Genomic DNA, 27841 nt, shown 5'->3' on the forward strand with positions numbered 1-27841 from the left:
ATTTGGTTCTTTTGAAGAGACAATGTTTTCAACACCATATTTCAACACACCTCGTCCAAGAAGACTCTCATGAACACTTTGATTAGACCGAAGGTTCTTTATTGGTCATTTGTTTGGAGGCCCTCTCTGTTGGAGTCAGAGTGAGTTGCAGTGGAAAGAGTTCGGACCCTTCTTCAACACATCATCAAATGCAATCAGTATATACCACGCAATATTGTCCTTGCAGAGTTCAGGGCCAACCATTTCAAACTTGGCATCATCTTCGACCTTGTTTGGTTCCTACATTGGTCGTGATACTTTGCAAACTCAATGGAGGAGCACCATAGATATTCACACCTAGCTTATTGCTCATTGGAAGCCATTGCGACTTTTGACACTTCTAGTAGAGCTCAGTGTTGGTATGCTCAGACCACGACTGTACTTGGTTCGGTTGGGATTGAGATTGGCCACCTCCCCCCTTACCAGTACTCTTTAGATTCCCTACTCATCTCCATTCGTCTCGACAAGAGTTGAACACGCACATCAGATTGGATATTTACAGATAGTATATTCACACCAGTTGGATTACCCCTTGTGGGGGTCTTCGCCCTATGATGGCTTTCTATGCAGAGAATTTTTTGGAGATCCAAAACAAGATTATTGTTTGCCCCTCTTATCTTTCCCAGCCCTGGTCACATGCTCTTCGCATCTTGCTTGGTTCTTTAGAGTGAGATCTCATTGATTAGGAATTCAAACCAACCATCAGGTTGTTAGGGGGGACAAGGTTTGCCAATTATGTGGTTTGGACGAGGCCAAAACTGAGTATCATTTCATCTTCTGGTGCCATATTTACTACGAGATTAGGGGGAGATTCTATTGCCTATTTAGGGGGTTCAATCACTCTCCTGCTTTTTCAAATACATTGACCAGTGGTGCATTATGCTCTATCTCCAAGAGGCCTTAAGACTTAGGGATCATTCTATCCATCATCTGCTTCCCATGGGACCGCACTCGGACCGAGTCATCACTTTTTTTTTCTTGGCGGTTCCTCCAATGCAAGGTTCCAAGCACCAGCGGGATCCCGTACCCCTAAGTCACACTAGGTTGGCGAGACAGCATAGGGACTTCATTCAGAAGAGGCTTTCCTCATCTTCTTCATCTGGAGGTCTCCAGAGACAACGTGGCCCCTCCCTGCTCAGGTTACTATTCTTCGGTTCTAGATTTTTTTCTTTACTGTCCAAGACAACTAGCATGTAGTTCACTCTTTTGTTGTTTTGTTGTTTGCTTCTTTTTCTCAGATGCCATTTGGTGTCTTGCTTTGGGCTGGTCCTTTGCTTTGTATTGGCAGTCTCTTGGACCCTCTTTGTGGTAATTTGTTGGACATTAATAAATTTATGTTTATCGTATCTTATACTTTTTAGGTTGCCTAGTTGTGTGACAATTTTTTCCACTAAATTTAATTTTTACATATATTCATTTCAAGATTTATTCTAATTCCTTTTCTCCAAGTATCTGAGTTCTATTTTTGAAAATTCAAGTACTGGTATCCATGTCCATCTCTTGTACCAGTAATAGTCCTTGCATGGTAATTGTGTAGTTTAAAACCTATGCATGCTAAATCTCTTGATAATTTGTGCAAGTAGTGCATTGAAGCTTGCCCTAACAAATAACATGGATGTGTTACATTAGACCTTTTCCAATGGGCCTCAGATGACCAGGATACCAACCATGCTATACAGTCTTGTTAAGATCTTCTACGGTGGAATGCTACAAAGCACACAACAGCTTGGGAAAGAAATTAGCTGCTTCACTGCACAACACTTGAGTTCTTCTCAGTTCTATTAGTTCCAGCGAATTATACTGTTTATCTAGTCCAGTATATACTGCTATTATCCATGAATTTATAGAAAATTCCCCAATAATAACAGCCATGGAGTTAAGCAGATTGTCTCCAGAGTTAAAACTCCATACAAATCCAAAAAGCTCCCAAAAGTCATGCCACTTCAGCATATGCCCACCTAAAGTCTTTCCATAACTAGTTGACCAAAGGAACGCCTTAGCTATTGCCAGTTATTAGATGGAAAAGTCTAATTCCAATCATGATGAAGCATTAGTAGATTTGAAAAACAATATATAGTAACCAACTTAGACTGAGTAATTCTATGAATCATTGAACCTTCGTAGCTCTAATCCAAGGAGTCTCAAAAGGAATCCTAGAGATGCTTAAGAGAATAGAAATTATGGATTTAACAATCAGTGATGCTTTTAGGTGCCCAAAATCCTTCCAAATCCTTTCCTTCATAAATTTATACCATTGCCATCCACAATATCTCAAAATTCCTTTCACTTTCTGTCCTCATTTTATGGACAAACTTATTTACTGTTCTCTGAAAATTGTATGCAATGACAAAGGATGAAACTTAATCCATGAATACTCCCATAAGTCCACTACCTATTCATTTCATATATCACAAAAGAGTTCTTTTAAAGATATCATGACATATTATTCTAGAATTCTCTTTAAGAGAGTTTGTCATCAACAATCCAAATGTTGTTTCTCAACAGGATGGTGTGATATCCCTGTCAAAACATAATCCATATAATTTAATAATAAATAAATAAAATAATAAATAATAATGTTAACTTTACTATATGCATTGCATAATATATTAATATGAAATAAGAGAATTAAATATTATATATTATTTAGATTAATAATCTATATATGTATATAAATATATATAAAGAAAATATATAATAAGTAGTAATATTGATATTAATATATTTGATATAATCTATATAACTAATATAATCTATGTTATTAATATATAATCATTAATGTAATTAAATAATCAGATATAATATAATTATTATTTATCTAAAGTCATGACTGTTAGAATGAAAGAGTATTTATATGGAATTAAAAAAAAACTCTCAGAAATCAACATGGAGATGTGAAGAAATATATGTCTTTGGCCTGTAAAAGTCTGAAAGGCAAATCCTATAACAAATGGTATTAGAGCAGTGCATCCTGCTAGCCTGTGAGGTCTCAAGAATTTCATAAAGGAATAAAATTACAGAATTAAGATTTTCTACAGATTTGATATTTCAATTAGAATTTGGTGTAAAAGTTAGAAAAGCAATAAAATGCGCAAACAAGAATGCAAAAACAGAGTACACAGATTTATCGTGGTTCGGCCAATAAAGCCTACGTCCACACTGAGCAGGAAAATATATTATTTAATCCAGAAGTACATCCACAAGTTACAGCGGATACAATATATAAAAGAGCTCCAAGGGAGACTCTTGAATGTCAGCGGAAGAATTGAAGAGACAGAGTCTCTTGGAGGGAATAATGAAAAACGGTTGAGCTTCATATCCCCGACAGTTGGAAATCTGCAAGGAAATTGTTAAGTTTGATTTTTCAAGTGCATGGTGTTAGAAGTCTATGTGCAAACTTCAACATACTTGTCTATAACAATGTTGAGGAATTGTCAGGCAAATTTACGTGTATGCTCAACAGTGAATATTACTGGTCAAGAGCTATGGTTTATTGTTTTAGCGAGCCTTTATATTTGAGTAATACGAGGCCACAAGTTTATATAATAATTCACGCGAGTCTTGGGAAGACTTTAGAAATCTTGTAATAAGTGTGAGCACACCTCTTCTCATTGCCCGAAATTCTGAGTTTAGTGGGAAGTCCCAGAAATATGTGCCCTTGGGACAATCATATTATCCTATGGTTGAAAAAGAAAATTTAAATAACCTTGGCTGCTGTGAATATTTGGCAGTTTAGCTATTATCGTATGAAGATAAAAATCTTGCATTAAGGCTTAAATATAATGTATTGACCATGAAGATTTGGCTAAAGATTTGGGGTTGGGACCCAGTTATTAAGAGGTGGAGAATATATCTGTTACACCAACATTATCGGGCTAACATTATAGGGCCTTGTCTATTTTAGATGATTGTTGGCCTGTAGTCTAAGGAATATTTCCATTGGCGGCAATGAAGGAATAATATAATTCCGTACATCAGCGGGCAGATAATTGAACCTATTTCTAAGTCAGACAAAATAAATAATGACGACTTTGTACATCTCAAGTAACCTATTAATAATATAAGATGTATGCTAACACTATTACCTAGGCCTTCTAAAACATAGCGTAGGTATAAATGTATAGAACAACAAATCAGAGTGCGACGACTGAAGCTCATATGAAGACGATGAAAAATGTATAGTTGAGATTAAATATTATGATAAACTGTTATCATCAGCAAAGTTATTTGGGTTTCATTCGCTTTGGAATTTTCTCAGTAGAGACAGCGAGAAGATAATTAGAATCAGTAGAAAATTGCAAAGTAATTCTAATCAGACAGAATTAGCTTTAAGAAGTAATTCAACACGAAGAGAAACGAGATCTTCAGTGAAGGTCATTTACCGCAATAAGCAATGTCAATGACATACACATGAGTGTGAAGATACAAATGTACAATTACAGAGTAAGAGAACAACCTAAAATGCTATTGTGTACTTCTGGTCGCACGACCCTTCACTGTTCTAAAAACAAAAAAAATAACAAAAAATGTTCTTAAATTGAAGACTCGCGGTTTTGATTCACTCAATAACAAACTTGAAAATAAACACACCACATAAAAATAAACCTAGAAGAACCGGCGTTAAAAGGATATAAGCTTATTAGATATATGGAAGAGAAGTAAAAACAAACAATGGGACAATTAGAAATTCCTAATATTTCAGCCAGTGACCTTATGTAAATAGGACGGAAATGGAAATTACAGCATCACGGAAGGAGTAATTTGTGTACGACAAAAAGTCATATGATTTTGGTACAAGAAGGTTTTAGAAGAAATTGAGGTAGATGTATAGAAAAATATATTGCATATATAAAAGAAAACATTATGGCAATTAGAAGAGAAGATTGTGCACATATAAAGCAAAAGACCTCTTGAAAAGAAATATATAGACAAATATGTGAAGGAAAGTGCGCCACTGTGAAAAGAATATTTGCAGATTTGAAAAGATCATTTTCATCATTTTATTATCATTGCAATATACATAAGGAATTTGATATTTACATAGCATGTCATCCAAACTCTTTTGAATACAAGATTCAATAGAGGACCATTTTTCAGGAAGAAGGAAAAATAAAAGCAAATGCAGATTTATTTAATAGGGAATATATCAGACATAAATTACACCACCAGCACAAAAGTAAAGATTCTGGTAAGATGTATGCATCTTGAGGTAAGCATGTTATTTATCAATTGTAATGTCCCTTCTAGATATTATAAGAACTTTGGAACAAATACTTGAATTCCTTTACCTTATTCCTTGCAACTCAATATCAAGAGTGAATAATCGATATTATTATTAGAATGGAATTATGATAATGTGACAATATCCTCTTAAAAAAGCAGAAGAGTTGTATGTGAGGACCAATCCTTCCTATGTCTGAAATATGCAATACAAATATTTATGGGTCCTGACAGGACAGAGTGCTATCTTGCAACAGATGGAACTGTTACAAAAGATCTTTAAGACTTATGCTATAGAAGAATTATTGTGATCTTTAGATACTTCAATAATAAGTAGGTGATCTGATAATGTTGTGCCCAATTGATTACCTCAACAGTAAACGAATGGCTGAATAGTTTTCAGTCTGATTATTGATTTATAGAGATTTGTGCCATCTTGGTATGAGGTGTATCTTCAGCACGTTGTATATAGAACTCGTGCTAAGTAAACTTGCATTGGACTTCTTATTTAGAAAAAAATTATGATATGTGTTTAGGGACTATCTAAGGGAGACCAATGTTTTGAGCCTTCCTCTACTCTATCTCTGATATGAGAGTCTATGTACTTGGGCTATTTATACGACTTCCCTTCTTGCTTGTCTTCCAATGTGAGTGTATCTACAGAGATTGTGATGGCTCAAATAATGTCTTGTATTGCGTAAACTTCCTAGAGGAGTGTGTACTCAATCTTCTCAGATTAGTTTGAATCGCAGGGCAAATATCTATTAGTCTCCTTCACGCGAAATCCTTTTCTGTGTTGTTTATCTGAGATTGCACAGAATGAATATAGAAAGCTCGAGGGCTCTTTTTGACTTCAATGCTGTCCGTAAATGTTGTGGTGTTCGCTGTTATTTGAATCTGGTCCAAACTGCTTACTGCATGTTTGATGGTTGTAACTTCTGATTGAGCCTTGTATATCCCCCATATCCTCTCTAATTCACATTCGTTTATAACATGTTTGATGAATGGATGCAACACTTTAAGGAAACACATCTACAAACAATTCTTAGTCACATTATCCCTTTACAACTGGAGTGACGGTTCACATAGAGAGTAGCGATTAGTGATAATTATTTAATTATTATTAGAGAGACCATTCTTCTAACTCCTCATATCCGTCGGGTGCCATGCATTAGCCAATAGTGATTATCGGTTAAAGATTATATATATGTTTGGGGTAAAGACTATATTGCTGGCGTGTAGGAACCTGAATGGCCATATCATCCACTCTACGTGGTCAATCTTGGTCTCTAGGTGTTATCGGCAATGTCTTAAGACATTATTATGTATAGATAGATAGATAGATAGATAAAATTTTAATGTCCACAAGGCTAAAAATAGCCTATGGGACAGCAAGACAACTTAAGCAGACTTAAGTAGCACTGTTTGCTTCTTGTGTAGGATGATGATGAGTCCATCCAATTGCTCAATGTACTCTTCGTTGAATAGGTTATGTCAAGAACTGTCACATATAGTATCCGCAAATTTATCTCTGCTATCCTTGTAGGCATCACATTCTAAAATAAAGTGTTGTTCAGTTTCCACTTTCCTAGAATTGCAGAATCTGCAAATTCTCTCTTCCCAAGCCTCCTTTGGCCTCTTCCAACGTCCGGTCTCAGAACGAAGTTGGTGAGAGTTGGTTCTCAGCTAAGCAATAAGAATTTTAGCCCTCCAAGAAATATTGGCTCCTATGTACGCTTTTTGGAGTTGATCACAAGTCGGGTTGAACTCATTTATATAATGTAGTTTCTTCCTCCTGATCTCGCTTCCCCAATTTCTCTTGTAGAATATCTCCATAACAAAGACCTTTATTTCTTTATTATTTTTGGGGCACATATTGATGTTTTGTTGTATCCATGTCCTTTTTCGCTTACATAGTGTGTCACTAAAGACAACTTTGGGCCATCTATCCTCTTCCATTTTTTCAATTCTTTTTAAATAGCTTAGAAGGCGAACCATAGCAAGTGCCTCGATAGGAGAAGCCCCCATTTCACTTAGCATGATATCATGTGGAACAGTGCTTTTGATTTTAAACTTGCTTGTGATCAAGCGCTTTTGGATTCCTTCGATTTGTTTCCATTGTGTTATAGTAGTGTTGCTGGCCCATAATTCACACCCGTAAAGAACAACTGGAAGCACAAGAAGACCGAACAAGGTTTGAATAGTTTTCCAATCCCACAACTCCGCTTCACAGCACCTATTCTGAAGAGCATAAAAAGCCTTCCACCCACCTAATGTCCTTTTATACCTGCAGCTAGACCAGGTTAGTTTTTTGTTGAAATCGATGCCAAAGTATTTATACTCCGCAACTTCTTCAAGAACACTTCCATTGTAATAAAATTCATGTTGATGCTGTTTTTTATTATTAGAGAAAATCATAACCTTAGTCTTGCTGATATTGACCTACATCCCCACCATTCCACAAAAGCGCTCAAGAGAAGATAGATGATCTTGCAAACAACAGGCAGATTTGGCAATTAAAATGAGATCCTCCGCATATAGGAGCAGCTTTATAACAAATTCACCTAGCTGAATGCCTTCACCCTTTTGCACGTTTAACCACTCTTCCAGTTTGTCAATAAATAAACCAAACAAAGTAGGAGATAAAGGGCAGCCCTGTTTGACCCCAATATCGCTCCTAAAACATTCTAAAATGCCATCTAAAGTTCTGATTTTGACTTTCACCTCTTCGTACATCCTATGAACAGCAGCTCTAAGATGCATAGGAATCCCCAATTCTTCCATCCTGAACCAAAGCTTGTCTCTCGGGACGGTGTCAAAAGCCTTTTTAAAGTCAACAAAGCAACAAAAATTCTCTTCCTTTTTCTCCCACTCTTTTTCAATAATGTGTCTCAGAGTGACACAGTGATCCACTGTCGAGTGCTTTGGCCTAAAACCAGCTTGCCCTTTAGCACATTTATGGTTTTCTTCTGCCCATTTGCTGATCCTAGTTTCTATCATGCTGCCAAAAAGTTTAGCAAAGAGGGGATTGATCATTATAGTCTTGTAGTTGGAGGGATTGTTAACATCACCATTCTTAAAAAGTGGTATTGCAAGGTTGATTGTCCAATCTTTCGGAAACCCTTCTTGGCAGATTTTGTTGAAGATTTTAGTGATGTGCAGTGCAAGAGTTTTCATACCCCACTTCAGATATTCTACTTGAAGCGCAACAAGGTCTTTTGCTTTACCTCCACCTAACTTCTTAATCCCTGTCTCTATCTCTTGCACAGTGAAAAGATTTGTAGCATTGTTGACCAAAGGTGGCTATCCCACTCCACCCTCTTGTTCATAAAGTTTCTTAGCATATTCAAACCATTGGGTGGCAGTAATATTATTTTCAGTTTGCTTTCTCCTTGGTTGGAGTTCTTTCCAAAAACGTTTGGGGTTATTTCTGCCCAAGAAAATTAGCTCCTCTCTCCTTGTGAACATAAAATTAGTTTTTTTCTTCTTTAGGATCTATTTGTAGGCCTTAATGTCAAGGTTAGTTTTATTTGACTCCCTTAGGTTTCTCCTAGCCCTCTTGCATTCCTTATCAAACCAAGCATTGGCTGGAAAACAATTAGTTTCAGATTTTCTATTTTTTGCTCTCTTGCATTTTGAAAGAGCCTCATAAATCAGATTTGATAAATCATGATTGTTAACACCATGCTTATACATAGGGTGTCCCATACAAAGTTCCTCAAGAGTAGCTTTGAAAGTGTTACTGTTTTCTAAAGTTAACAAAATTCTGCCTTGAGAAGGGGGGTATTGAGGGCCTTGGATTTTTGCCCTAATCCGCCTATCCTTTGCCCAATACAAATTTACATACAGCGGTCTATGATCTGATTTGAGATCCCAAATGTGCTCTCCAATTTCAACTTCTTCAATATTTTCATACAAATTTTGTGAACAAATTACATAATCTACCACACTTGCCTTGTTGTATGTGTTGCAAGTGAAATTGCCCGACTTAGCCCATCTAGCCAAACCATTATAGATTATTAGATCAAATGTGCCACATAGAGTGATCAATTCTTACCCAAAATGATTGTAGCCTTTAGCATCTTCGGATATTCTTTCCTATTGATGATTTCTCTCTTCTGTGAGCCAAATAGGGTTATCATTTACTTTGGAGCTGAAAATACTTGCTTGCCAATTTGCTGCCCTAGCATTGAAATCTCCAACAAGAAGAACATCCCCACGTTGTGAAAAAATAGGAACATCTTTCTTTAACGCAGCATAGGGGTCATTGTGATCTAAGCCACGCTTTTTATAAGTTTTAGATACTTGTGGAGCAAAGTAATAGGCTGCGATCTTGAGAAGAGTGTTATTTTCCACGATTTTGAGCCATATAAATTGTTTATTAGAATTAGTCTTTTCCAACTGAATGGCATGACTTTCTCTTTCTTTTACTAGAACCATTATACCTCCATGACCTTTACCATTTCCCGCTGCCTCATTCCACACTGCCATCTTCCAGTTGCCTTCATATAATAATCGATATAATATTTCTATTTCATATTTTTGATATATGAGACTTAACTTTATCTTATATTATGTAATTATAAATATTCTATTTATTATAATATAACATATTAGATATAAATTTATTATTATTACTTTATCTTATTTTCTAATCATTATTATAATTATTATTTTAATACTATTATTTATTTATCAATTTTTTTAATTTTTTTTTATTTTTTAATTTTTGAATTGGGGCAAGGGGTATTACATGAATTTATTTAAATAATATCCATACTCCCATTATAAAATCTAGGCTAGAAGGGATAAGTATACAATATGGGAAAAGCCTGTATAAATCTAACCAACAGATTATTCCAAGATGGGATTAAGGGCTTAGATCTAGAGAAACCTTGAGGAAGACTGTTGAGTTTGGTGTCAAAGCAACCTATTGCATCTTAGCTTTCCTTCTAGACCAAAGTTATAATCAAAATAACATGACCTCTTTAATTCACATATAGTTTATCACTTACCTATAATGGTAGCCTCGGGAGAGACAACAAAGGTGTATTCAGGCTAGTCCAACCAATTGTTATTTCAAGATGGGTAGGATCAGCATCCCTATAGTTGCCTTGAGGTTTGACCAAGATGGGATCAAGTTGCCTTGAGGTCATTGCAAGATGGGATCATAGGCTAATCCACAAAAACCTTGAGGAAGACCGTTGAGTTTGGTGCCTAAGCAATCTATTTAACTTTACATCCTAAGTGTTCTTGACTAAAGAATGATAATAAGTGCAATTTAACAAAACAAACATCCCCCTAAGCAAGTCACCTCGTGTGGATATGGGATTGGCTTGGAATAAATTATATTGACTCACATTTTCTTTGAAACTTATATATACATGTGTATTTATGATCACTTGTGGTTGCAGGATTCTATCGAAGAAGTAAATTTTGTAAATTATCTTCTTGACTCTAGTGAACTATAAGGCATTAATCAAGAATGCATTTATTATGTGTCTACATCGTGTCTTCTTCATGTTTTCATGCAATCATGTGTCTGCTTCATGTTTTCATGCATCCATATGTCTAGTTTGTGTATGCTTCATGTCTGCATGCATTATTATGTATACTAAATCTTCGTGCATCCCAAAATATATGCTTTGTATATGGTTCTACAAAAAGTTATGTATAAATGGTTTTTGCTTGAAGACAAGCAAAATTTGAGAGGGGAGGACTATGATATCCTTGTCAAAATAACACTCATAGAATTAAATAATAAATAAATAAAATATTAATAATGTTAAATTTACTATATTCATTGTATACTATATTAATCTGAAATAATAGAATTAAATATTATATAATATTGATATTAATATATTTGACATAATCTATATTACTAATATAATCTATATTATTAATATATAATTATTAATGTAATTATATTATCAGATATAATATAATTATTATTCATGTAAAGTCATGACAGTTAAAATGAAAGAGTATATATGGAATAAATAAAAGAAACTTCTAGAAATCATCATGGAGATATGAAGAAATATAAATCTTTGGCCTGTAAAAGTCTGAAAGGCAAATCCTATAACAAATAATTTAATGTCCTAGCAGGGGACATTACAAATGGCTTCAACCATGGCTGCTCTTTAGTTTATCATGAGGCGGATGCACCAAGAATATTTTATTTGTTTTGTCTTGTCACCTACCTATAATAATCCTGTCTGGTTATGGCTAACTTAAACAACTACTTTTTCTCTAATTTATGGGTTTAACATTTCGTCAAACACTTGGCAGGCTTTCTGGATATCACTGAATATAAAGTTTCAAATCGAAGCTAGCTAATGTAATCAATGATTACAAGAAATTAGAAGAAGCCAATTTTTGATATACAATTCTGCCCTATGAATTCTTACAAATAAATAATCTTTGGAATGACAAGGGTCTCACATTTAATTTCTAAGTTCATTCAATATACTATGCTTTATTAATATGCACAATAATGATTTATTTAACGCCAAGAACCTGGAATTTGTATTTCAGTCGCCAAAGGGACTCCAATTACCTCATAAGCTGCATGTGGATGCCAGAAATTTGTCACAAAGAACTGATCCCAGGCCACAAACTTGCAAGAAATTCCCTCTATGATGTCAAATTACAGGTATCCAATATGTGCAGACCCTCCAGTATAAAAATGACCCCCCAAACAATAGAATACCACCTGCTGCAATGATCGCTAATCTCCCAAAGGCTGGTGCAGGTCAAAATTGCAAAAACGCAGGCCTAGATATGGGTGACGGCTTGCCCAGATTCACCCACAAGCTTCTCAATATGCACGATATCCTGCAATTTATGATTGCAAACCCAAATTTCCAAATGCAGCCCCTGTACAATGATCACCACTTTCCCAAAACAATGCACATGGATTCTATTTGCAGGTGCGATTTCCAGATTTAGGAGATTCCACTTGAGAATGAAGAATGACACTCAGATAAGTCCCAGTCAATTCCTTCAGATATGAAAGTTAATACCAGCCTCAGCATATCGATCCTCTCTCCAAACAAATAATCTATCTCAGTAATATTCTCCTTAGCCACAATATGCTATAGTAGGAGAAAAAGCATATTATTTACTTCAGCATAATTTGCATACACCAACTCAGAAATCTCAGAATTATAATTTCAATCTACCAGTCACAGATAATCACAGTAAGGAGATTTAACCAATGAAACCACTATACATCAGCAATGACTTCAAACAATCTTTAGAAACTCATAAATCCTTATACTTCAGCAAGGGCACACAATTCAGAAAATTTAGAAAAAGCCACAAAGGAAACAAAAGCAAATAAAATATCCAAGCTTGCTTTTTCCAATGCAATGAGCTCAAATTTATTATGCTTTGTTGATAAAAGTGTCCAAAAGAACTCAACTTCATAAACTGTGGAAGTTTCTCAAAAGAACTCAGCACTTAAAACTTTCCAATACAACATCACTTTAAATATTCAATACTAGTGGCTTAGGCGTAAATTAAATAAATGGCCCCTTTCCCTTGATGACTCAACCCTAAACTTTAGTGAAATAATAAAGTTAAATTTCAACTTTATAATAAGCTATTTAATGGTTTAATAATAATTTGGCCACTAAAAATGTAATAACTCTCAAAATACTCATCATTTAAATATGTTGTCTGAAATAGGAGTCACACCTATTATTTCTCTATATTACCAAACACACTTTCCAAAAATAGAAAAGGTCCACCTCAATCAACACCCAACTTACCACAAATAGTAAGTACATAAATCTAAGCCCAAATAAAGTCCAGTCTGAGCCAAACTAAGACCAACCCATAGCTTACTAAATTGTGGGGAAGACAAGACCCTCCCATGCCAAGCCACTGCCTTAGAAGACCCTCTATCCACAATAATAAGCCTACGAGGATCACAATAATAGGCTAATCTTTGAAATTCCGATGCTGGCAAAAATGTGGACATTACACTACCTTTTTGTAGCAGGGTTGCCTTCCATCTTATTTCTCGTCCACATTAATCTTTTAATAATTGTACACATTCTTTCAAGCAGTTAAAACTGTACAGAATTTACATAATTATACAAGTAAAGGTTTCTGAGTCTGCTGATGGTGCAATTTTTGTTGGCTTTGTGGTTTGTTCAATGAATCATAATTCAGAACTTGTTCATCTTCATATTTGTTCTGACATCAAGATATGAGTCTTTTGTTTACCTATTGCAGTGGAAAGTCTTCACTTTTGCGTGTACTGGCAGAATTATGGCCTCTTCACAGTGGAACAATCAGCAAACCACCTATGGGAAAAATCTTCTATCTTTCCCAAGTATTTCATTAAATCAACATATGTATTTGACAAAGCACACCAAAATCTTGTTCAATTTAAGACATTCCTAGATTATATCACATTTATTAACCCTTTCAAGCTGTTTACTTTTGCAGAGGCCTTATGTAGTGCGTGGAACTTTGAGAGACCAAGTTTGTTATCCAAATATACTATGGGACTTATTGAAACTTGCCACTATTTCTTCTTCAACACCAATGCAGCAACATTGTATTGATGATAATCGAGTGATGGAAGTTTTAGAAGCCACAGAAATTGGGTATCTACTTGATCGAGGAGATGGTCTTGATCAAATGCAGGTGTGCTTGAAGTTTTAAGAGATGGATAATGTTGGTTTCCTCTAGATGAATCTTTGTTCCTTTAGCTTTTCAATGGTTTTACAGGTATTTATTGGATTGCATATCTTTTATAAACTTCTCTTTGCCCATGTCACTATTTATTTGTGTGCTCTTATTTCCTATGGTGCCATAGATGTGAAGCCAATTAGATGTTACACTTTCCTACAGCCTGCCTTATCTGTAACTGTAAATACACAAGTGGGCAACAAATATAAATGTGTTAGTCTAATGCAACCCCCAGTTTTATATACGAAGTCTGACTAATGCTAGGCCAATCTGAAGATAACATACCTTGATTTTACAATGGTATGGATTACTACTTTCGGATTCCAATCAACTTCTGAAATCCAATCTCCATGCTAATAACTGTAGGAATAGATGTGATAGCAGTGACATGCAATATAAAGTGTTTCAGGTTCATCAAAACATTTTGGGATGCCTACATTAAGCATTATTATGTTTGACATCCCGTGTTTAGATTTTTTGTGGGGCTATACTAACATGTTTAGGTTCAAAGTGGCCTACATCATGCATATGAACTACAGAACTGACTCTTTTAGTTAGGTTCAAATTTCCTTGTGTCATGAATTTTGACCTTAAGCTTATTGATAGTAAGGTGCATAGGTTCTTATTTATAAGTTTTAAATGGTCGTCCCCTCTAATTACATGCTTAACATATGATCTACAATAACATTGATACTCCTTGATCAAAATGATAATGTGGTTCCTCTTCCTGCCATGCTTCCAAATTTTTTGATCTGCTCGATTTCCATGGTCTCTGTCCGGACCACAGTTTCTGCTGCTCAACTCTTGCCCAAAGTTCTTCAATTTGAAATTCATGATCTGCTTCTTCCAACCACCTTCCTGCTCTGGAGAAACTACTGTGATCCTTTCTGCACTCCCCTCTGTGCTCTTCCTTGTGCTGCTCCCATTCCATTTCTTAAGCATGACTTGTGGGTTAAACTTGGAAAAACTCGCAGAGTGATAAATAAACAGAAAGTACTTGGCAACTCAGAGGGTACATGAAGAGTTTGCAAGCTACGCACATAACACATGACAAGTGTTATGATTTTTCATGAGTTCAGAGAGCTTTCTTGTTTATATCCTTTTTCATTCTTGTCCTATCCAATAGAACTTTGGTACATGCTTGTTTTTGATATATGAATAAAGGAGTTAGTTCCAATTTTGTGCTTTATTTCTTTGGTTTGGTTGTGTATACCCATTATTTTTTGCCATTTCCTTCACGAGTCTGTCTTAAACCAGACACCGCATTGATGACCAGAGCATCTCAAATATGAGGACTTTGTTGTCTCGGAGCTTTTCATGGGTATTGCATTTGAAGATCTACTGGAGATTTTGAGGATATATCCAGGAATATAACAGGAAAATTTCAAACTGCCTTTGAATTTATCTAGGATTATATGCTGTTGATTAAACATGTTGAGAAGTTCATAACTGTCATTCTATAATTGGGCCGACCATTACCTTTGGATGCAAGATCTACACGATGAGAAAGAACTTGATGTGTAGCATAATGTACAAGGAAAAACTAAGATAGTATTAGTGATTGATTGATAGAAATTGCTGTCGTCTTACAGGTTTATTATTCACAATCCAAAATGTGCATGAAAACAGCAACAATTACTTGATGTGAGGGAAGTTGGAAGGTTTGTCATATTGATAGATTATACAACCTGGAAAGATAGGTTGCTTATGGCAACCATAAGAATGCCCCTTCTATACAAAAGAGGGATGGCTTTCACAAAAGTTTTTGAGACCTTTAAGATGTGGATGAGATACTGTTGCAGGAGAGAGATGTGCCTCTCAATGAGGATAAGACCTAATACAAAGAAACTTCCAAAAATTTAGAAGAATTGCTGATCAACAAAGAAAAGGAGATAGTACTGTAACCTTTTCAAAATCTGGTATACAATAGTGCACGTCAGGATCCAGAAGGACAATTTCAGGTGGTAGAGGCCTAGGCTGTGAGGATTCTTCATGCTTGATAGTATACTAGTTTCTAGAAGTGTCAAGAGGGAATTCTACCATGAGAGTGTGTGCATACTTGAGATGAAACTTTGACATGCGATCATGAGATTCTAGTCTATCAAAAAAAGAGCCAAGTTGAGTGTTGAAGAAAAAAGTGGCAGCAGTGGTTAAATTATGACTACCAAGTTATGGTATGAGGGTTTTAGAAATAAATACTAATTAGAAAATGGAAGGTGAGCTCATCCTCAAAAAACCTGAAACTGTAAAAAATTCATGGTATAGGGAAGGAGGTTATAAGACATTGCAGAACATGTGGAACAATTCGGCTGATCACATGTCAATGAGCAAACCAAAAAATCCTTCTGGTATTGTACACTTTTGAGAACAATCTGAGTTATCCATCAAATTGTCCATAGGGTACTCAATATAATAATAAATTTAGACACTTGATAGAAGCTAACAAAAGCTTAGGTTGAATTCAAGCTGTTGCATGATGACAGTGAGATTGATGCAAAGAGATTCCATTCGCTTTAGGAAAAGATGGAATCTATATGCACATACATTAGGCACCTCAAGGGATTTCTTGGGAAGATGGAGAAAGAGCCTACAAATTTGTTTGAAGAAGCAATAATTTACTAGAGGACATTTTTAATGTAAAGGAGTTTATGCTACTGATGCCACACCTAGAAGCATATGACCAACTGATGATAACTAAATAGGAAGATACTTGCACTGCACAAGGCCAAGTGGGAAGTAATTTAGGATGACATGGAAAAAATGAATTAATCTCAATGAAGGTACTCTATGAAGATATGATGTAGTTATTTTAGGAGTGCAAGGAAAAATCAAGACATTCAAGAGATTTCTTTTACAATCTCTAAGAGCAAGGGTAGACTTGTCCTAGTTACCTAAAGACTGTCTTCAATGATATTTGTCAAGGACTATCCCTTAAGTGACATGATTAATTTTTCATTTTTGAACTCAACTTTTTCCCTAAAGATTAAATTTTGCTGCTAAGTTTAAATTTAATTAAATTTTGAACTCAACTTGTTCATATATATTAATAACATTTCTATGATGTATTAAATTAGTTCCACAAATTTCCAATTTCAGCCAATTTTCACTGTGATTCAACTAGAACAAGTCAAGGCATTCTAGCAGAATTATATTTCATGTCACACAACTTTGCACATCTCTTGTTTGTATTGGTGCATGTACATTGTAGTTTGAAATGTTGATTCTATTCTTAATTTAATTCTTTCTTCCCACTTGACTTGGTTTCACTAGTGGTCTTGAATAAGACTGAAATTTGACTTTTTAGCAGTTGTAAATTTATGTGCTTATTCTGATACGGAAGCTGAATAGGAGTGAAACTTTGAGAAGCATAATGGAGTTATGCTGTTTTGACTAAAATGGTTGGAGTTTCTACATTTTTTGGTAATGAATATCTAAAAATGAGCTAGCTTTTAAAAGATGCATTTTTTTTTCAGAATTGGGAAGAGACCTTGTCTGGAGGAGAAAGGCAGAGACTTGCCATTTCAAGACTTCTGTACCATTGCCCAAAGTAGGTTTCTTAAAATGGTTTACTCCTTTTTCAAATGGGTACCATTTAAGGCTTAAATTTTTTTCTTTATAGCATTGTCACTCCTGTATGATAGTGTGATCATTTTATTTACAGGTTTGCAATTTTGGATGAATGTACATCAGCAGTTAGTATGGATGGGGAGGAAAAACTGTACAAAAGAATTCATGAGAGTGGCATCACAATGCTATCCATTGCTCATCGTCCAGCTGTGAAGAAGTAATATTTTCTGTATTATTTTGGCTCTGTAATTTATTTGTATTTTCTTTCAGATATTGCGATGTATAGAAGGCTCATCTGGATGTAATGTCCTTTTTCTAGTCAGACACCTTACAGTTTGTTCACCTTATAAATTTTTTGATCTCGAAACTGGAATTGGAGATAGATTTAACCTATCTTCTAATTTTTTATATTTTCTTATGGATCATTTTACAGGTTTCACTCTGTTGGTTTATATCTTGATGGAAGCCAACATGGATTTGGATGGCGATTAGAGAAGCTTGGTCTAGAACTTAGTTCATGAGTTTTATGTGAAGCTCACAAGAAAATCATCTTTTAGTGGTATAGATTGTAAGGTGCAGGCAGTTTTCATTCACATAATTTATTGTATATAGAGTAGATAAGCTTGCATTACAGATTTTACTTTCAGGTGGAAGATGTAGAAACAAATTCCAGAGTGGCAAATTCTTTCAGAAGAAAATTCTGATTCTCACTTTCATTTGCATTTTATAGTTGAAAGGAAATCCAAACAGTATTCTTTCCACCATAAATTTTAATATGACTTGCAGCTGAAATATTTCAAGTAAATAAAAAATATATGAAAGAAGGAAAAAATTATTGGTTTTTTAATTAATCCAGAAGTTTTATAAGATGGTACAAATTGACTAAAATTTGGAAGTATGATGTTGGGTCGCAAAGTCCTTGGCTTTATGTGTTAGCATTTCTTTCTTATCATTGCTTCACTGTGACATTGCTTAGAGGTGCTTGTGTGCTTATTGGGTCCATTGCCTTGTGATTTCTGTCAATTCAAGTGTTCTATAATTACAAGTGTGGTTCAGACTAAGTAGCATACTCAAAACATTCAAGATTTCATTTGCCCAATCAATGGCACTTAATCAATGTTTTACTGTATCCACGAACCAGAGAGAGTATCATATGCCAACAATTAAGGGTTTTATCTAAGTTACTGGTTTGGATTCAGTTCGAAGTTTGAAGTTCGAGAACCAATTTGCAAGTTCATCAAAATTTTGGAAAGGGGTTTGGGTTCATTAGTACAAAAACATGTATATGTGCGCACGCGCACACACACACACACACACAAATGAAGCATGAGTTTTAAATTAGAATGTAGCATAGTAGCATAAACACATTTAAACAACAAAAACACCATAAACTTGCAATCATAGTGATCATACCATCGTATAGTTCAACGCCAAAGATTCAAAACATTAAAAATAAATTATAGCATCAAGTTCAAGTATCATTGTTTCATGTTCATTGTTCAACTAACAGGTTAGCAGTTTCAATTTGTGTTAAGGAATTTGTTTTTGAATGGTTTGATAAATAACATATATTGAAAGAGATATTTTTGAGAAGATTACTACTCTTCTAGAGGGTCGACATATATGATATTTATTCACGTGTATTGAAACAATTGTAAGCAAGAAGTAAATGTTGAATGCTATATCATTTACCATATATAAGTGAAGGTAGGCATCCAAACCTGGTAGTGCATGTGTGTCTATCTCCACTTGTATGAGGTTGTGTCCTTGTATTGATTCTGTGCCAAAGCTTGTAATTACATATGATTTCATTGATGCAAATTGTATAGTTGTATTTATAGGATTGTGTAATTTGAATATCATTTTTTAGTTGTAAGAAGGAAGATGGGTGGGTGCTCCTTGTAGTAGGTGTTGCAAAATATTGTAAAAGAGTTAGTACTCATTTGAATCAATAGAAAGATACATGTTGGAGTGGTTTTTCTCTCTATGATAGTTGGTTTTGAGGGTTTCCCACTCAACACAAAATAATGTGTTATGGTGTTTCTATGTGTTTCATTTAGTTTCTCTGGCAATGCCCTAGCCGTCGTGATGTAAAGCCATTGTCCTAGCCGTTGTGATGCAAAGTCGTTATAGCCTGGTGTGTCTGATCTGTTATATTGGGTTTTCTTTGTTGGTGTCTCTTGTCTACGCGTCCACTACCATGCCCTAGCTGCCCGTTGTAGATCCCTATTCCAGTGCAGATGCCATCTATAGAGTCGTGAACCTTCAACTGTTGTCATTTGTGTGAGAGCCGTGAGAGCAGTGTTGTGGATGTCGTGCCCTGTCATGGGTGTCATGGGTTTTTTGCCAGGGTTTTCTCTAGTTCTCTCTGCTATTGTTGCAATAGGCAGGAAGGACAACAAAAAGGGCATGTGTAGTGGGTTGTTTGATAGAAACGAAAAGGGAAGTAGGTCCATATTCGAACCAACATTAATCGAAGGAGCAGAGAAGTCCATTGATGTGTTGGTGACTTTGTGTTTGTGACTACGGTTTGCATGCAAACTATTTGATAGATTGACATGTCCATTTTGAAGGTTGAAAGTTGTGTAACAACAACAACATCTAGCAAAGGGCAGAGGGCACATTTCCTAGACGAGTGCAAGTTTACCCATCTGCTATGGATCCCCAATCCAACCCAGTCACATTCCAACAGTTAGTTGATTGCTTGACAAAATTGGAGATTGATCACAAAGCCCTGCAAAACGTAGCTCTTTCATCATCCTTGCTCTCTCTTAGTCTCGGTGATAGGTTGATTAAGGTTGAAGATGAGAATCAATCTCTCTGGGGTACAGTGCAATCCCTACGTGAGACACTTTCAGAAACACTGATTGATTTGAAGAGGCAACTTGACGGTCATATGCAACAAAACCTGGATGTACCTATAAAAAGCTAAATACAACTAATTTGGATATTGCTCAACTCTAACTTCAAATGATCAATTTGCAATTGTTTGATATCGACCAATTCAGAAAGAAGCAGTCTAAACTTGACAACAAACAATCATCCGTAAAAACTGAAATAGAACTATAGTTGAAATCATGGGTATCTATTTGTAACAACCCCATCTCCACTTCTACCTCTGGAGTGGAAAAGCTAGTCCAAACTAAGATAGTAGATGGAAGGGTTAAGTGTGCCCGTGAACTCAACTTGTGAGTTTGTGGTCTCCCTCTTCCTCCTTCTTCAAAGCCTCTTATTGCAGGTTACTGGACCAATTGAGGAAGAAGCAATCTGAACTCGACAACAAACAATCATCTGTAAAAATTGAAATAGAACTATAGTTGAAATCATGGGTATCTATTTGTAACAACCCCATCTCCACTTCTACCTTTGGAGTGGAAAAGCTAGTCCAAACTAAGATAGCAGATGGAAGGGTCAAGCGTGCCCGTAAACTCAACTTGCAAAATTGTGGTCTCCCTCTTCCTCCTCCTCCTCCTCCTCCTTCTTCAAAGCCTCTTGTTGCAGGTTACTCTTTCCTCAAGGTCCAATTGGATATCACTAACATCACACTAGACGGTGCCTAGTTTGGGCATGATAGCACCCTCTTTATCTAGTTCCTCTCACTTGCTAACCGCCTTCAGGTTCTTAGGGCAAAGAGGAAGCTTTTCCCTCTCTCTGCCAGGATTTATCTCGATGAGGATCTTTCTAGATCACAAGTGGCAGAACTTAAGCAGGCTTGGGTTATTGTTATGGTTGCCCGGTAGGAGGTACGTGGGCAGTGATCAAAAACCTCAAGGTAGTGATTCGAGACATTTTTCCTACAAGTTGGGAGAGGTTGGTCTCTAAGGCCAATTGACGTGCACAGTCACATACATCCATCTCCGAACACACTTGATCGGTTAGACCTCGACGTGAGTTCCTCGGATGGCAACACCCTATCCCTTATACTAGATAGAGATAGAGACAACGACAGAGTCGGGCCCTAACCCTTGCTCATCTTAGGCCTTATCGCTTTGTGTGTGATTTCTTTGTACCAAGGAAGGATTGATGATCCTTCTCTCTCTTCCTATTGTTTCCTCCTTTTCTTGCTTCTTGTTTGGTGTTTTCTTTTCTTTTCCCGGACGCCTTTTGGCGCTTCCGCTATTGTAATCTTCTCTATACTGTTGTATCTCTCAGCCCCATAGACCCTTGTTGGTCTCTTGTTGGACATTAATATCATTACCTTATATTATCGTATCTATCATTCATTCAAAAGCTAAATGTTTCTTAATTTGATATGTTTTATTGAAAGTGTAACTATATTGTAAACATTTGTTTATCCTTTGGGATTAAAGGGTCCTAAATGGTTTTATTGAGTATTTTTTGGTGGAGTGTACAGTGTTATTTGTGAGACCACCTTGGTCACCTTATTTTGGTCGGTGACCTATTTCAACTTTGGTTTGTTGTATCTTTTGGTCGGGCTCCAATGAAAATATTTTGATGTGTAAAGGGTTTCAAGCACCCTTCAAAACCTGTTTTACTTAAGCAAAAACGTTTGTTTATCCTTGTTAAAAATGGAATTGAGTCCAACACTAATTCGTGACCACCCAAGAGTGTTTCCACTTCCAATAAGTGGTATAAGAGCATAGGACCCCTCCATCTAAGTTAGCCTTAGGGATTATTCCTGGTCCTTGGGGGTGATTATGGCTCAAGCCGAAGGTGCTTCACTCAATAGAGTTCCTCTTTTTGATGGTTTTGATTATATATTTTGGAGAGTCATGATGCAAGCCTTCACTAACTCTCTTGATGTCAAAATGTGGGAATTTTTCACAAAGAAATATAAAGTGCCCTAATCTATAACTACTAATTTAATGATAAAACCAAGTATGAGCTTGATAAAAGAGCAAACTTTGCAATTTTGTTTGGTTTGACAAAAGAAGTATTTGTAAAAGTTAGATATTGTTAGTTTGCTAATGATAATTGGGAAAACTTGAAACTATCAATGAAGGTGATGCCAATGAAGTTAAAGAGTCCAAACTCATAACACTAAAGACTCAGTTTGATGATCTTAGAATGAATGAAGATGAAAATGTGTCATTATTTTTTGAGAATAGATGAAGTAGTCAATTGGAGAAAAGGTCTTGGTGAAAAGGTTGAAGAAAGTGATGTTGTGTCTAAAGTTGTAAGAACACTTTTACCAAAATTTGACACTAAAATCTCTATTTTAGAAGAGAATAAGACTTTCATCGCAATGACATTGCATTAATTGCAAAGCATTCTCATAGCTTATGAAATGAGAATTGGAAACAGTGCTTCCTCTTCTAAAGAAACAACTTTTAAAGCCGAAAAGAAAGAAGATAGTGACTCTGATATGTCTGATGCATTTCAAGTATTAGTAGTTAGAGAGTTGGAAAATAAGTATAAAGATATGTTATCATTTAAATGTTTCAATTGTAGAAAATCGTGATATTTTTCTGCAAAATGTCCTTATATTTAACAAAATGATGATGTGGATAAATTAGAAGGATTTTCTAAAAGAAAACCTTGGAACCAAAACAAAAAGAAAATTAACAATTTTAAAAAGAAAAGCCTATTGTCTTAAGAAGACTATAAATAAGAGTTTGATCATTCTTATGAGGGAGGTGACACATTGTTCATGGCCAAGACTAAAAACAACAACAAAACTAAAAATGTTAAATGTTGAAGTTTCATTTGATTCAGATGATGAAGGGGTCAATTGTGAAGAAGAATTACTATATTCTATTCAAGAAATCAAAAGGCTAAAAAGATTGATAACAAATCATGAAAACACAAATCAAATTTTGCAAGTAGAATTAAATAGAACAAATTAGATTGTTGAAAAAAAAAAACTCTAATTATTGAAAATGAGAAGCAAATTAATTCTTTGCAAAAAACAGATGGAGAAAAATGAGAACACTCTACACTTAAATGATATCATAAATAGTCAAAAGAGGTATAAAGACTTAACCGGTGTTGGTTTTGAAAAAGGGGAAAATCAAAGCAAATTTCTAATTTTGCCAATCAAATCTCTCAAATTGGGCTCTTTCATGGTTATTGTTTTTGTTGTAATTCCTTTGGAAATAAAGCTAGTACTTTTAGATTTGCATCAAAAGGATTTTTCCTATGTTTGGACATAGACAACCTTATCGTTTTCAAAGGATCATGAAATGCTAGAAATCTTTTCATTATGGGTGTTTTTCAAGTTAGTATAAACTAAATAGAAAACCTTTTCAGATTTGGAAACCCAAAGTGGTTAATGTTATAAAGTCTCTGATTATTCAAATTGCTTTGCTTGCAAATAAAACTGCCACATGGGTGTTGGACAATGGTTGTTCACACCACATGTCAAGTAGTAAAAATTAATTTCAATCATTACAAGACTTTGATGATGGTTTTGTAATATTTGGTGATAACTATGGTGCTTATATTAAAGAACATGGATCTATTTACTTGAACAAAGATACTCGTGTACATGATGTGTATTATGCTGAGGGATTGAGAGATAATCTCGTTAAGTGTAAGTCAAGTTTTGGATAGTGGCCATTCCATTTATTTTGATGCAAAAGGTTGTGCTATAAAGAATAAGAAAGGTCAAACAATTTCTACAGGTTTGAGAAGTCGAAATTTATATAATCTTTTAGATAACATAGTTCAAGAAGCATCAATGACTAACTCATGTTTTATGAGTCAAATTGAAAAAAATGGCTTTGGCATAAAAGACGAGGTCACATCAACTTTGATAATCTAGTTAGAATAAGTAAACATCAGAATGTGTGAGGTCTGCCCCTAATTAATGAACCATCAAATCAATCTGCAATGAGTGTGTTAAGGGAAAACAAACAAAAGTACCATTTAAATCAAAATAATATTCTTCTACTGGGCCGTTGGAATTCATGCATATAAATTTGTGTAGCCCAACAAAAGATTAGTCCATTATTGGTGAAAAACACTTCATGTTATTTGTACAATTATGTCTAAACGGTTTGGGTAACTTTTCTTAAGTATAAATCTAAAGCGTTTAAAAGATCTAAGTTTTTTAGGAAAATGGATGAAAGAGAATATGATTTAAGCTTAAAATGCTTCATCAAATAGGGGAGGTGAATATAACTCTAGGGAATTTAATGAATACTATGAGTACTATGACATTAAAAGGCAATGCTCTACTACTCATACTCCTCAATGAAATGGTGTTGGGAGGAAAAACTAAATCGTTAAGGAAATAGCAAGAACTATTCTAAATGAGGTAAAACTACTAGATAAATATTGGAAAGAAGTTGTTCATACAATTATTTATAATTTAAACAAAGTTCAAATTAGGTTAGAACTTCATTTACACCTTATAACTATAAAGAGTATGGTAAGACTGCTTCAATAAAACATGTTAGAATTTTTGGTTACAAATGTTATATTAAGAAAGATGATGAAAGCTTAGATGGTTTCAATTCAAAATTTAATGAATGGATTTTTTGGGGGATTCAACACATAGAAAAGAATTTAAATGTTTCAATAAGATTGTTGAATCAATTAATGTAATCTTTGATGAAAGTGTGATTTTGGGCAGTGGTCATGAGGATCTGGATGTTAAAGATGCATCCACTTTAGGATTTGGGTAGATTTCAAATGCTCATGAATCGATGCTAGTGAATCAAAAGTACCAAATTGTGATGAGCAAGAAAATCTCTCAAGTTCCAAGGTGGATACCACCTTGAGAACACCCTCGAAGATTATTGCCAAGGGATGCCCTGAATCACTAGTTACAAGCGAAAAAGATACAAATATCCCGACTCAAAGGAAAGCCAAGAAGGAAGAGCAAGTACAAATGGTTGAACATTGTTGTCTAGTAATTGTATTTGAGCCTAAAGCTTACTTTGAAGCTTCAAATGATACTTGTTGGTTGAATGCCATGAAAGATCAAACAAATCATATTGAAAAAAAAAAAAAAAAAACTTGCCTGATGATAAAAATAACGTAGGTGGAAAGTGGGTGTTTAGAAACAATCTTGATGAAACAAGAAAAATTGTGAGAAATGAAGCCAAGTTTGTTTGTAAAGAGTATGCACAACATGAAGGGATTGATTTTGGTGAGACATTTGCACTAGTGGCTAGGATGGAATCCATTAGACTATTTTTGGCTTATGCAAGTTATAAAAAATTCACAGTGTATCAAATGGATTTAAAAATTACTTTTTGAAGAAGATGTTTATATGGAACAACTTGAGGGTTTTGAATCTGTTGAAAAATCTGATTATTTTTATAAGCTTAAAAAGGCACTATATGATTTAAAATAGGCGCGTAGGGCTTGTTACTTTAGATTGGATGCCCAGTTGACCACAAATGGTTTTGTTTGTGGTGGAGTGGACAACACTCTATATACCAAGGTTGAAGGTGATGACATTTTGGTTGTTGAAATTTGTGTTGACGATATAATTTTTGGTTCCACTAATGATGATATCTCAAAACAAGTCTTGGCTATAATGGAATATGAATTTGAAATGTTTCTGTTAGCATAATTGAACTTCTTTCTTGGTCTTCAAATTACTCAAATGAAACATAATTTGTTTTTTTTCTCATACAAAATATGCAAAAGAAATGTTTAAAAAGTTTCAATGGAAGATTGCAATCCTTTAAGTACATCAATGAAAAATGGTTGTAAATTAATCAAAATTGATGATTTAGTAGTTGTTAACCAATCTGAATATAGGTCCATGATTGGAAGTTTGCTTTATCATATATCCTCAAGAACTAATTTAATGCAAGTCGTATGTCTAGTTTCACATTTTCAATCTACTCCTAGGTAATCGCATCTTAATGCAAATAGCCAAGGTATGCTTAACTATGGCTTATGGTAGCCTCCGAGTAATAATTTCTTTCTAGTTGGGTTTATTCATGCTAACTAGAGTGGATCTATGAATAAAGAAAAGAGCACTAGTGGAGCTGCATTTTTCTTAAGTGACTGACTTGTTAAATGATAGTAAGAAACAAGAGTGCGTGATTCTTTCTAAAGCAAAATTAGAGTATATTGCGGTACGTATTTCTATACTCAATTAATTTTGATGGCTTATTAGCTTGTTGACATGGGCATTTAGGTAACAAAGCATATTTCTATTTTGTGTGATAATACAAGTGTCACTAAATTGTCCAAGAATCTTCTAATGCATTCTTGAACTAAACATATTGTCATAAAAATTCATTTTCTATGTGAAAAGGTACTTGTAAAAGAATTTTAACTTCAATATGCTCCTACTCAATCATAAGTTGTAGATAATTTTACAAAGCTATTACCATAGGAAAATTTTGAAAGCTTTCGTACTCAATTGGGTGTTCTCTCTCAATCATTACTTGTCTAGAAATATTTAGTATGGGGGAGCTTGCTAGCTTGGTTACTACTGCATGATAACAACTCTCATTCTACAAGAGTGATTTTATGGTTGTCATGTTTTCAATGTTCAAGCTTTTGATGTTGGATGTCTTTATTGTATTTTTTCCTTATGACAAAAGGGGGGAGATATATAGTTAATTTTTAGAGCATTATATGACAACGGAAATGTTTGATTTCTATGTCATCATTTTCAGCATTATTTTCTTGTTTTGTTGTTTTGCACAGATTATATTGGGAAGCATTTCAACATTGACAAAAATTGGTATATCAGCAAGGTTTCATAGTGATTGCAAGTGTTGGTAGAACTAGTATATCACTAGGGTTTAATAGGCATACAGAATGTTGGACTTTATGTGTTAATTCATTATATTTGTTATCAATCATTGTGAGGTGAATCAATACTGTTATGTATGTTGTCCAATGTATATATTCTCATCTCTCACATTTGACATTATACATAGTGGGATTGATGATATCTTATTATGATTGACCTCAAAATATGATGAAGTAATTATTTAGTGGTTTTTGCCATCAAGGAAAAAGGGGGAGTTTGCTGCATTTTTTTCCTTGATGATATGGCAAGTTTATTGGAAAGGTAAGACACTCAGTGGGCATCATGGAAAATAATGTTTGGGCAAATTTTTAAAAGATGACTTGGTCAGCAAGTATTATATATTATGAGCTCATTATATCATGGTTAATGATGAGTTGGGTTAATATATTGTGTTTCATTATGACATGATTTGTGTATTTTTTTTACTTCACCAAAATCGGGGCCATGTGATGTAGATCTATGGTGGATTTCAAAGCAAATTAAAATGAGTTTATAATATTTAAAGAAATATTCGAAAACGATGGTTTGTTTGATTCATTTTTGAAAAATCTTAGTTTGAAATTGCTAGTAGTTGCCATGGTTGTATTTCTTCTACTTAGTTTGAACATATACCATTAG

General features: G+C 34.8%; 1 protein-coding gene across 4 annotated transcripts in view; it reads left to right on the forward strand.

The window, feature by feature from the left end:
* The window catches only part of LOC149575617 (uncharacterized), a 268148-nt gene extending 249762 nt beyond the window's left edge, over positions 1-18386 (forward strand). For all 4 annotated transcript variants that reach the window (XM_089815382.1, XM_089815380.1, XM_089815381.1 and 1 more), the window contains 5 exons: positions 13507-13606; positions 13723-13923; positions 17442-17515; positions 17630-17752; positions 17969-18386. In XM_089815382.1, the coding sequence (XP_089671508.1) occupies positions 13507-13606; positions 13723-13923; positions 17442-17515; positions 17630-17752; positions 17969-18056 (586 nt within the window). In that variant the 3' untranslated portion in view covers positions 18057-18386. The remainder of the gene's footprint in view (positions 1-13506; positions 13607-13722; positions 13924-17441; positions 17516-17629; positions 17753-17968) is intronic.
* Positions 18387-27841: the final 9455 nt, after the last annotated feature.

Source organism: Cupressus sempervirens, chromosome 2 (genome assembly GCF_028749045.1).
Source record: "Cupressus sempervirens isolate cs-2001-9-10 chromosome 2, ASM2874904v1, whole genome shotgun sequence".
NCBI lineage: Eukaryota > Viridiplantae > Streptophyta > Pinopsida > Cupressales > Cupressaceae > Cupressus > Cupressus sempervirens.